The 13,006-nt window shown below is 40.2% G+C and overlaps 1 protein-coding gene across 5 annotated transcripts in view; it reads right to left on the bottom strand.

Moving 5' to 3' along the window:
* ARFGEF3 (ARFGEF family member 3) overlaps positions 1–13,006 on the bottom strand; it is an 89,070-nt gene that overhangs the window by 34,844 nt on the left and 41,220 nt on the right. For 3 of the 5 annotated variants that reach the window (XM_030490145.1, XM_030490144.1, XM_030490148.1), the window contains 6 exons: positions 11,577–11,681; positions 8,585–8,909; positions 7,100–7,212; positions 5,511–6,421; positions 1,849–1,932; positions 470–636 (listed from right to left, as the gene is read on the bottom strand). In XM_030490145.1, coding sequence (XP_030346005.1) covers positions 470–636; positions 1,849–1,932; positions 5,511–6,421; positions 7,100–7,212; positions 8,585–8,909; positions 11,577–11,681 — 1,705 coding nt within the window. The remainder of the gene's footprint in view (positions 1–469; positions 637–1,848; positions 1,933–5,510; positions 6,422–7,099; positions 7,213–8,584; positions 8,910–11,576; positions 11,682–13,006) is intronic. The other 2 variants (XM_030490147.1, XM_030490146.1) reach the window with 1 other exon arrangement.

Genomic DNA, 13,006 nt, shown 5'->3' on the forward strand with positions numbered 1-13,006 from the left:
ATCAGGTCATCTTAAAAAAAAAACCTAACTATTTTTCACTCTAACTTCTCTTATCTTCATCTGCATAAACACATGTCAAGTATTAAGCAACAAATTCGTCATTATGCTCAAAATTAGTTGCCAGGTGAAGGTATGTCCTGTGATAATGTGCACAATGCTTGCTGTACCACATGATGTTAATGAAGATCTGTTCTGAAGACAGAGTATCCATCAAAATGACTGCTACTTTAATGATAATCAGTAAGCAGCACTCATTCCCCCCACCCCAAATTATAGAGAAGCTGTGTAATTCAGATGCATGACATTTATCATGCAGGATTCATAAGCAGCTTGGCGAACACTTCATTTGCAATTATTATTTCTCCACTTAGCAAGCAGCCTGAAGGCTTTACGAGTGGGCTGTTTTATGTGAAAAGAAGCAAAACAAATTTTGGGGTTTTTAACAGTTTTCCCATATTCTCCAACTCACCAGCAACACAGGGGCTTGGGCAGGTTTCTTCCTGTAGTAATCAGAGTTAGCCAATTTTAGGTTGAGCAGCAGAGTGTAATGTGAGACCATGTAGAGACTGTCTGCATTCATCAGAGTCTGGAAGCTGAAATTTAGGTTTCCCTCAAATCCTGGTGAGTGCATCATACCTAACAAAAACACCATGTGAGCTCTCACATTTTACACAGATTTTGCCTGGAAAAAAAAAAGATCAGAAACTAACCCTAGCATTTCAGCAGCAATAGATTGCTAGAACAGTTAATGAATCATCAGTAGAAATTACTTTACTAAATGTACTAGAACAGGGAATAGAAAAATAAGTAGTCCATGTAGAACACAGTGCTGCAAAAGGCAAACTGAACACTCCAGTCGCAGTCCAGCAAAGCAACATACTAAATCTGAAATACACGAGGAGCACTAGCATTCATTAGGATGACTGCCAGGTACAAAGCAAAGGAGAAGATTTATCTGCAATGCTAACTGGAAAGGTGAGGTGCGAACAAGCAGAGGCAAAGCCTGCAGTGCTTGACTGAGCATACCTTGCACCAAACAGTGCTAATGAGGGTGACAGCCCTTTTAACCCCCCAGTAAATCTGCCTTAGCTAAGTGAGTTGTTGGATGGTGACTGGAGTGCTCGGCACCTTGCAGGATCAGGCTGTAATCATCATTCTCTCCATGGCCTAGAGGTATGAGAATAAATATTTGGAGCCAAGCTGGCTGGAACTCATTACAAGTCCAAGCCCTCTTTCATTCATACAAGACCTGCTTTCTAGATAGCTGAGCACTTGCAGCTCTGTCAGACACATAAGCCACCTGTAAGCACTCAGTATTCCTGAAAACACTATTTGTATGAAATGACAGCCTAGAACCATGCCCAGTGGCACAGTCCCTTCTTCCCAGGTAGGATGGACAGCACATACATTTTCCTTTGAGTTAGCTGTAGAAAAATATAAATCAAGTATGAGCAATACCTAATTGAATTCCCATGATCTGTAGTTTGAGCCATGAAAGCACCTAGAAATACTAGGCCCCCCCACATGACACACAATATTTCATGGTTTTCACATCAACTGTGAAATCCATTCACATAACGTCAATTAAGAAAATTGAGGAATAAGCTTTATCCTAGAGGAACGTTTGAAATGAAACAACAACAAAAAGAAAAAAACAGCTTCCAAGGTTAGTTACATGATGAAGCAAAGCTGTGTCATTTGTCGACTGCTGCAGTGGTTTACTGTGAATATATTCCTCCCACCATAAAGCTCATGTCTCTTCTTCAACAAAACACAACAAACCATTAACATAAAAAAAAAAAGTAAATAAAAATCCAAACACAGAAAAGAAGCAAATGTTTTTCTTGCCTCGTGAGGGTTTGAAAGCTCTGTGCTGCTGCCTTCTCGGACTTTCCACTGTCGTCACTTTGGGGGCGTGGATAAGGTGAGTAACTGTTTGAGGGTGGATTTAGAAAGAGAGTAACTGTTCCAGGGTGGGTCTAAAAAATGAATAGCTGTTCAAGGAGCAACCTTTGTGGAAGAGGGGTGATAGGGCTGGCCACAAACCATACCCACGTGGTTTGGCGTGTGCTTGGGATAGATTTCTTATGGTGAATGTTGACAGAGAAACTTTACCTAGTACCAAAACTGCAACCACGTGCATGAAAGTAGCCTGCGAGTAGCTCCAATGACTCCTTCACCACTGCAGTCAAAGCTGCATCTTAACACTTTGTTGGATGGAGGATCATGATATTGATGTAGCTAGGATATTGATTTGATGTTTTCTCTCTCAAATATGTACCTCAAGACTAGAATCTGCTAGAGTAATAAAAACTTCAAGGCAGGGAGGTATGTAAAAGGAAAAAAAGAAAACAACCCACTTTATTTTGCATTGAAATTTTTTAAAACGTGTGCAACCTCCTATCCAAGACTACAGTTAAAAGGGAAGGTGTACAACTGCACATAGACGTGGCTACTGCACAGTAGGTATGTATTTGAGCACCCAAAAGTGTCTGGGAAAAATATGGTGCCTGATTTCCTCTAACATATGGGACAATAAACAACTACATTTAAGAGATGCTGAGATCTGAAAAGCAGATAAGCTGATGTGCAGTGATGCTTACCAACATAAAAACCTTGCTCCTCAAAGATATGGGATCAAAACTGAAAGGAGGTGCTAAAAATGTTTGCTATGATTATTTGCACAGTGGCACATAATTTTTGAATTAATGCCTTGATACCGCAATTCATGAGAATAGTTATGTCTGAATTAAGAGAATACTGATTATATTCTATATCAATTATAAAAATCTGCCAGCTATAATAAACAATGAGGTTAGCACACTGTCTTAACAGAGACAACAGTTCATTTGAATTGGCCAGGTAAAGGAGGTTCTGAAAAAAATGCAAACTTAATGCTCTGTGCAAGTCAAGAGAATGTTGAGACATTTTAGAAAATACTGTAATTTTTGAGACAGACATCACATTCCAGTGTCACTAGGAATTTTTTTGGCATTGGTTTTATCTAGCAACAAGGAGGAACTTTCAGAGGAAAGATGAAAACTGTAGATTAGGAAGACTTTTAACCAACTGACTTCCAAATTTTAATTTCACTACAACTCTGCTTAGCTGACTTCCATTTTTCCATGCTTGTGCCTCAAAGTCCTACCTCCTTTCATCACTTTTCAATCCTATGAAAACATAATAATATTTCCATACTATTTAAGGACCTAATTTGTAGGAAAGACTACTAAATTGTAGCTAAAGTATTCCCTCCCCCCCACCCCGAATTGTAATAAAATTTGAAAAATTAAACAAAGCAGTTAAATAAGGTCTCTCAGAAACAAAAATACACCTTGTGGTTGCTCTCAGAACTGCACCTATCCCTTTTCCCAACTCAATCTTAACCAATACTCAGATTTCTTAGTGTATTCTTCATTTCCTAGTGTGTTCTTCAGGAATTACAGGTGACTAGATGTTGTACATACAATGAATATGACCAGTTCCTCTAACTTCATCCTCTAATTTATGCCTTGAACTGTTGGTGATAGCAAAGGAGTCCTGAAGCAAGGACTCAAACGTTGCCTCTATCGGCAGATCAGACTGGTGCCTCGAAACTCTCCAGAGGGGAGCTCCTACCCCCAGACATGTGTTTCAACGTTAGCAAGTCTCTCCACAGGTCTTCAGAGCCACGCTTCTCTCACCTACACAGGAACACAAGTCCTCACCTCAGGAGTACTAATGGACTTTTGCTTAATATCTGAGGTACAAGTTAAGGGACTGTTTCAGCTGGATTGAATCTCATTCCAGGTCTCCAGCTGAAACATGAACTACACAGATCTTCTGAAAGCGTAAAATTACAACTCTAACAGCCACAGCTCTATTAAAACACCAGGACACCTCTTCCTAGCTATTTTAATACAGTAACTTGCTACTGTATTTTTCCATGATTCCTTTCTGAGTGACATCTTCTAAGAATACTTCACCAAATCGTACTGGAAACATTTTGAAGAACAGATTTAGCCGTGGGGGTGGTTTTTTTAGGAAAGTGAAAGGTCTTTCTCAACTCCAGTCTAAGCACAAGAGTAGGTATCTTTTTAAGAGAGATGTACAAACCAGAAATTATCTACTTAATGCAGAAATTAAGTTATATTCTTCCATCTTTCTTACTGTATTAGTCGTAGTGAGTGACAACAAAAGCCATGTTTAGTCTTAAGATCTAAAAGTCTGCTAAGTCTACCTTTTCCAACCCTTTAAAACATTCTAAAGGGATTTGACATGCAAAAGAGAAAAGAAGCAGTACACTCATTCATACATGAGGGAACAGGTGCGCTAAAGTTTGAACTAGAGTTCTGGTCTTTTGGCATAACATCAAGATTGCTCTTTTTCAGGAAAAAGAAATCCCTTGTGGCAGAAAGGATGCTTTTGAACACCTCAATTAGGAATGTAATTAATATGAATGTCCCCTTTAAGATCTCTCCTTTCTGTGATATAACATGGCCAATGTTTCTTAAGAATGTTATCTATCTACCACCTTCCTGAGTTAGGGCTTATTTGGGCAGCATTTAGACAAGGTATCAAGAATATTAGCTTATTCACCCAGCTTCATATCTAAATTATGCTGTATGATGATGAGAGGCATGCTTTCTTACTCTGTATGAGTTTAATGTGTGTGAGAGAGCACAATGAATGAAGCAATGAGGAGAGGAGCAATAGGAAAGGCAATCATAGTGAATTAAGTTAAAGAAACAGAGAAATACATTCTAACAAACATTTTCACTTTGGCCACTGTCAGGAAAAAGAAACCCTTCTAAAAATATATATGTACTTATACACATTTTATCAACAGGACAAATTAGCCTTCGCATGGCATTTTTCTGTTTGATTGACCAAATCAATATCCCAAAGGCTCTAACCCTGAAAGAACTGCCGGAATTTAATCTCTTAAAAGGTAAGATTTTTAATTACTTTTCACTTGGTCTGGACTTTGAGCTTTGCATTTCCTTTTATATTGAATAGCAGTATTAAGAAAAACAAAAGAGTGAAGAAGAGAGTTGCTCCTCTTTTCTTATCCTTTCAAGAGCTTACTTCTGTGGAATTTTTATCACCTTCTTTCCAAGGCTGGCATTACTAATGTTAATGCAGTGATACACTAAGCTACTTAAACCTCTTTCAAAATAGGTGACGGCCCAAGCTCTCTTTAATGACAGCATGTGCAAATCTTCTCAACAGATCTTTGCAAACCTGTGAAGAGGTATCTTAATACAGAAAATTCCATTTCTCTGTTGACTATGGACATAATCCAGAGCCTGTTAAGAGTCAATAGACTCACCTCCCTTTGAATCAGTACCTGCATATGCCATTTGCTTTGCCCTAAATGAAGTGTGCTGCTGTGGAGGAATGTACTTTGTGGAGCACAAACCTCCTTATTCTGGATATGTTCTCTAAAGATAAAAATCCTACACAAGAATCTGTGTACAGTGCTGTCACAGTGTGCGTGCTGGTTAGACAGTAAATATTTGCTTGCAAACCTGAGCAGAATGTTGAAGAGAAGCTCTGAAGTGCTCCATCCACCTCCTCTATGCTAGGAAGAGCTATAAGCCTAGGAAGAAGAGCTTCAAGTGACTGGATAAACAGCCGTGCACTGTGCTGGTCTGCTTCTTGGTTTTTCAGCAATTTCAGAGAGAGCGCAGCAGTACGTAAGGACCTGTGTCCTGGACAGTCCCGTGGTGTCTGCTCCTCATCAGCCAGGGAGCAGTTGTCAGAGCCTATGTCTGAGACATCTGACCTGCCCGAGTCCTTCTCTGCTGCCATGGAATACTGATCACATGAATCAAACTCAGTCCTAGAAAGGTCTTGGTCATCTACACTGAAGTTACTTTCACTGTATCTGGATCCATAGGACCGGGTCTTGGAATCAACTGACAAGAAGTTAGTTATATCTGGATAGACTATGGTGTGGCTTCTCTGAACAACATCTGGCTGGTCAATGGTTTCTGATTCTGGTTCTCTATAATGAATCTCTCTGCTTTCATGTGCAACTGGAGATGGCAGTGAGTTTTTTTGACTTCCTGGATTATCCTCTGGAGTTGTCTGTCCCATATCCCCTTCCAAAGTGGTCTGACCAGTGTCTGTGGTAACGCTAATACTAATATCAGGACTTTTCTCATTTGCTGATTCCCAGGCAGGATTTTCTGAGGACAGGATGCGCCTCTGCCACCTGAAGTCAGCATCATTGATCTCCACGGAGTCCCTGCTCGTCTCGGTCCCATCCTTCAATTCTTCTAATCGCCGAAGCAGCAGCTGGATCTGCTCTTCACTAAGACCCCTCCCTTGGCTCAGCTCATCTAATGCTCCAAGCAGGGCAAAGACGCAGGACACTGAAGCATAACATGCTTCAATACCACCTTTGATGCATGCTTCTGTCATCCCATCCATGATACTACAATTAAACAGAGTTTATTTCAGTGATGGAGCACATATAGTGAACACATGTCACTATCATCCAACACCATCCCTCCATAACCATAACCAGGGAAAAAAGAAGTAAAATTATCTTGTAAGACACTCCTAAGAAAGAGAACTAGTTATAATGAATTATTAAGCCTCCCAGGTGGACATGGCCATTTTGTAAAGGGAGTGCCAATCAGGGAAACAGTTACCATGCATTTTACCAGCATGTACAGCATGTTTTCCCTTACAGACAAGCACTTACACTGAAAAACCCCCCTCAACACCTAGCTGAAGCTAAATTTAAAGCTATCTGTGTCCTGAAAATTATTTTATCTACAAAATATAATCTAAAGGTCAGAACTGAGAATCCTTTTTGCTCAATCTAACAATGTTTAAATTGTCATTGCAAGGTTAGGGACCCAAACCCAAGAATTTCCAACTGTAAACCAACATAATTGGATATTTTGCTCTACAAGGCAGTTATCTGTGCGCCTTTACAAAGAGGCCCAGACTGACAACAAACCAGTAAGAGCTTTTACCCTTCTTCCATTTTCACAGCTTATTTAAACCAAGGAGATTTTGGTATGCTTCTGAAGTTACAACTGTTTAAGTGTCCTGTGTGCATAGGTTTAAGAGAGAAGAGGCTAAAGGAGGAAACAAAGCATACAGCTTGAGAAGATCCAGATGGGACTTCCTTTTAGAAATAGACCTCTTCCTGGATTCTGACTCAGAAGAGCAAGGCCCTGCTAAATCACAAAGTTGCCGAGGACTGCCAAGTATCTGAAAAGAAAGGGAACAGAAGTTACTGGAGGATTATCTAAGCATTATTTAAATACAATAAACGAGTCATAGTTCTATCAAGCCCTGGATCCTGAGGTAGCAGTACTGTAACTTCTCACAACAAAGGAAAACAGCACACTGATGTTCTACTTCTTAAAGCTACCTTTCCTCTCTTTATAGGCAGAAAAGCAGATAGAGAAGAGCAGAATATTCAACAAGAATCACATATAGAATGTTCTCCAGTGCTTTACATTTTTGACTAAATATATTTCAACTGACGCTGCACAAGACAATTTTTATGCCTAAATATAAAGCAAGTATTTTGCACTATATTATACACCAAAGGGAGCTTTTCCCTTCAGTCACTCAGTTACAAAATGATGGAATCCTGCAGTGATTCCTTCTGACTCAACCTGCTGGGTGGCGTCCTGGTAATGCCCACCAGGAAATAGAAGAAGGCTTTACCAACAAGCTCATATTAATAAGCAGAAAGAGGCAATAGATATGTCTTACAGGAAACATAAGACTGCGCTTTTCCTAAAACTTCATTTTTCATCTTGCTCTCATTTAAAATTAGAGGATGACAAGTGCCAGAGTGACTGCCAGTTCAGACAACAACCCAGTGGGTGGCTGTGTGGTGTTAGGAGAGATCTTCAGACACAGAACAGCCTCTGTATGCACAAGCTAGAACAAAAATCATGTCAGAGACCACCGTTCTTCCAAATTATGTGAGTTGCCTTGTGTTTCACACCATGAGAAGAAACCTGCACATGTGAAATAGAAGCAGCCATTATTTCAGCTGCTGCTCAAAGTCTCGCAGTGCTCCAGTTCTAGTGCTGTCAGAGGCTCTGGGCAGGAGGCCAGAAGAGGTCTTGACACGGCTGCTTCAGACATTGGCAGCTCCTTGTGGCTATTCTAATAAAGCTCAAGGAAACCATATTTCAAAAACCTGGCATGTAATCAAAGCATATATTCACCTCAATGCCTGGAATACTACACTGTGAGGATGAATGTCTCCTTCTAGCGAGAGCAGAGAGTGGGGAAAGATGCCAACAAAGTTGAGAACTGGTTCACTATACTGTATCTCACCCAAAAGAGCAGTCAAGATGCAATTATAAGATCTGCTCCATGCAATACCACAACATGAACACTGACAGAGTTGCCATAGCAGCTTGCGTTATGGAGACAAATATAGCTATTATGGCTTTGTATGTCAGACTGGCTTCAGTGTAACAGCTGAGCTCAGAAAAGGTGATTTCGACATCCCTAGTGCTAAGGTATGGAATGGACCGGTACGCACGTATCAGAAACATTTACTATTAAATAAACATTTTGCTTTACATGTCTGGATCTGCACATGTGATTATCCTACCTCTTTCATAATTTTGATGGCTTCTACTCGGTGCTGAGGTGGTGGGTAAAGCAATATCCGGTGATAGAGAGACTGCAGCACAGGCTTCATGGATTCCACCGACCCCACCAGTCGAACCAGTTCTGCTGCAATATAATATATGGTCCGTGCAACAGGCCCACTAAGGGCAGGTGCTGTGGAAGAACAACCTGAACCCCGTCCATGATCAGAGACCCCTGAGGAAGGTGAATCAGCCTCAAGGCAGATGCTGCTGTGGGCAGAGGTGATAGTTTTGTCATGGATTGGATTTCCCAAGATTACTACTAGGGCTGGACACAGTTGCTTCCTGTGAAAGAGAAAAGCAGCAGATGGTAACTGGAAAAAAATAATCTCACAGGAACAGACTGAAAATAGCCCATGGTTATACGAGATACACACTCTTGCTTTAATGATCAGTCAACAGCAGTGGTTAGATAGAATAACAAATTATGCCAGGCTTTTTTCATCTCCTCAGTACCAGAATGCTAGCACATATGGAAATATTTTTGGGTGCTTTATAAACATGGTACTGATTTTGCAAGTTCATGGTGCTGCACAGCACTGTCATTTACAGGATATCATGCCTGCCTCTTTCATTCACTGCAATGGATGACAAGATAGAAATTCTAGTTTCTATTGCTAAGTGTTTCTTCTTCGGTGCACCTTGGGATCTTAAAAGAAACCCCAAACCAGTCTGTGTTAACTAGAAGGCCTCATGTTCCATCACTGAACTGAACATGCATGTATTTTAGTAAGCACCCCCTGTTTTGCTGGCTTTTGAGAACATAACGATCTCTACAGTATAACCCACTACACACTAAAATCACTGTCCTTCCCTCAAGTGTCTTTCTGCATGAACACTTCAGTTTAGCGATTCCACACCAGCAGATCACTCTTCCTGTGGAACCAGAGCCAAAACCAGCTCAGCATTTTGCTCCATTAGCTGTTACTTCAGCTTTGCACTCACGCTCTTGACATTTTACTTCAATCTACAAGACCCTAATTTAAAAAGCAAAGCGCTGCATCAAAATGCAGTCCCAAACCTGGTTTTCACCCATATGCCTCAGAGGTACAAGTTGGTGGCTAGAGCAAGCATCCAATGACAATTAATGATTCAGCATAAAAAGTAGCACATCTTCATAGATAAGTACATTTTATTTTTTCAAGATTTTTATGCAGTACAGAACTTTCATTGTTTCTCTTAATGTGTTTGCTGAAACAGCTTGGCTTCCTGAAGTCACAGAAGGAAAAACAGCTTTTAATCAGACACCACATAATGACTTTGAGTCTGGTTATTTCTTTCTCCCATCAGGTACACTTCAGAACATATCAATCCACTGCATAAGAAACGTGGCTTCCTCGAAGCAGGTGTAATCACTGGTTACAACAGCAACATTCCCCACACATCTTAGTTCCATCAAAGTGCTTCTGTACCAAGCTATAGAGAACACTGTTAAAAGAACACAGAGCTAAATCTTCTCTTTCTGCTCCCTTTTTATCTTCTGTTGAGAACTGACTACAAAGTGCCAGCCAGAGAGAAAGTTGTATGCATGCAGGTAACACCTCCTTACAGAACTAAGACAGCTATCAATCAGTTTGATTCACAACTTCCCTAGGCAGCTAATGGATTACTGTGTACTTATACTTTTATGTATTCAAAATGATGCTTGCAGTTTACACTGTTTCAAGCCTTCCTAGTACCTTTCTTCCTCCCACTTCATCTTAAACATGTAGCTAGAGGACACATATTCCTCGGCAGGTTAAGAAGTCCTGCCCTTGATGGCTTGCCCTTGTGACACATAGTTACAGACACAAACATCTGTAGATTTGCAGCGTAAACTGGATCATCAAAATGATGTAAATTTAAATTAAAACAGGAAATGTTTTCTTTTAACCAAGCTCATTTCAGTGACCTTGTTTATGGAATAGCCCCACAGTCAGACACATAAGCATAATCAAACAGTTGGGTGATATTCAAGGGCAGAATCTTCTGAAATGAGTTTGCCATGAAAGAGAGAATTCTGCTTTTACATTAGGCGCTCCCAGGGGCCTCAGTACAGGGTCCCTGTGCAACACTGCCAAGTGTTATCAACCTGAAGACTTTCCAGTCCAGCAGCCACTGATTTTCCTGACAGCAAGGGAAGTTATGGGTGCCTCTACATGTTGCATACTTAAAACCGAGCCCAAGTCAAACACTTCAATTTCAAAAACTACAGGATAAAAGCAAAAGAAACACATTTGCCATTAACAGTCACATATATCTTAACACAATCACCTGCCAAGGTCACAGGATGGCCATGGACTACAAGGAACTGCAGATTAGTTACATTCTTGCTTCATTACTATTACTTAATTATCTTTATGCTACAAAAAAAACCACTACTGCAAACAAAAAGAGGGAAAAGGATTATTCCAGGTGGTTCGAGGTATCAAACAATTTAGAGGTAGATATGAACACTAAAGATATCAGGCTTTTCAGATAAAGGTATTAAAAAGAGAATTTCTTGGTAAAGTGGGAGTACCAGGAAGACCATTTTGCCTCAGCCCTTATACAATGCAGGTCATAAACATTTCGGGTCACCAGCACACCATCTGGCATTAATTTACTTATCTTCCTGTATTACTGCATCAGACTAGTAACAATCTCTACAGCACCCTCCTACAGTAAAAGCAGGATACATGTGTGTTTAATGCCACACACAAATCCAAACTATTACAGAAAGCGTAAGAGGTTTTCTGTTCTGGCTAAATACATTAGACTTCATTACAGTGATAATTCATACAAGGATTTAATATGCTAGCTGAGCATGAGGTTCTAACCAATCTTATGTGAGGCGCAGAACAAACTGATAGTAGGTTAATAGTAAGCTCTGCTCACATCTGGAGATTTATTACAAGTCTGTATGGCTGGGGGGGAGAAGGTCCTTTTATACTTATCAACTGAGTATTCACATTAGTCTTCAGATGTACTCACCATATTAGATCAGTGAATCCTTTGTGCTGGTGCATGCTGGGAGAGGAGCTGTTTAACATGGAGAGGATGCACTCCAAGTAAAGTAGCTGAAGTTGCCGATTGTCACTGGCAAAGAGAAAAGATGCCATTCATGTCACATTAAAGCAAAGATTATTTAATTTACTAAAATAACTACATTAGTTCACTTGAAAATTGTACCACAATTTACAGCAGTGATTTAATTTGCTTCTTTCCTATAGATTTACAATGGTATGATCACCTTTATCATCCTATTTATTCCGTACTGGCCACATGCAGTGATCTGCTACTTAAAAAAAGAAAAATCTATGTGAAAAGAGAGAAAGAAGAAAACAGAAATAATTATTCAAATTCAATCTAACAACTTGAGGAGAAAAGAACCCTTAAACAGAGGAAAAGGAGACAACTAGAAGATTTTGGACTATTGGGTAGTCCAGACTATTTGGACTCTTCAGGCAATCTGAAGGGTATTTAGGCTGCTCTCTTCTGGTTAGTTTTATCTCTTTTCTTGGTGAGAGCCATAGTCAAAAATCAGTGTCTACAGGCAGAAAGTCGCTTGATGACACGGTTACCTTTCAGGGCCTTGCCAGTTACTCTGTCAAAACCATAAATACAAAGTGAGCTTCATGAGAAAGAACGTGAAAGATCCTGTGGACACCTGGAATTGACACACTTGTACGTACAATGTGCTTGTACCTACTCTTAGAATCAGCTGTGGGATTCAGGAGACAAGCAAGGCTGACATTTGCCTTATGAAAGGACCTCCCCATGCCAATTGCACTCACATTCTGGTTTTTACTCCTAAAAAGACTAGGATTTAAATCACATTTTTTTGGTCCGAGATGAGAGCTAGAGGAATGTATTTTCTGATGTATGATGGTAGCTGAAGGAAGCTGTAAAGAATGGATTTATCTTTATTGAAGTTGAGGAATGAGAAATGTCTGCTCTTCGGTCACTGCCTGAATTCCTTTTGTTCACATAGCTGAACTTCCATCCAAGCAGAACAGTACCTATTTCACTTGCCATGCAGAAAATAGTGAATCCCAAGGCTCAAAGCTAGATTTCTAACTCTGTGCTATGGAGGGTTTAAAACTGCTGGCTGGTTATATATTTTAGAAGTGATTGCCTTTTCCTTACAACATTCCATGCCTATCTGGAAAGATGCACACACTCTAGGTATAATTGCCTTCTTTCCTGACAGCTTTTCTTACAATGTGTCTTCATGCAGATCATCAGCATATTGCAGCTGACACTTGCATGGGCATGCACAGAGCATCCCTGCACTCTTGATTGCACTGATGCCTCTTCCTACCAAATTGTTTTCCTGCATGTAAGAAATGAATATTGCACTCCTGCACACCTCAGCATAGTGGTGTGTTCCTATCACTGCTGCCACAAAGTCCAGAGTCACT

The sequence above is a fragment of the Strigops habroptila genome, chromosome 6 (assembly GCF_004027225.2).
Source record: "Strigops habroptila isolate Jane chromosome 6, bStrHab1.2.pri, whole genome shotgun sequence".
NCBI lineage: Eukaryota > Metazoa > Chordata > Aves > Psittaciformes > Psittacidae > Strigops > Strigops habroptila.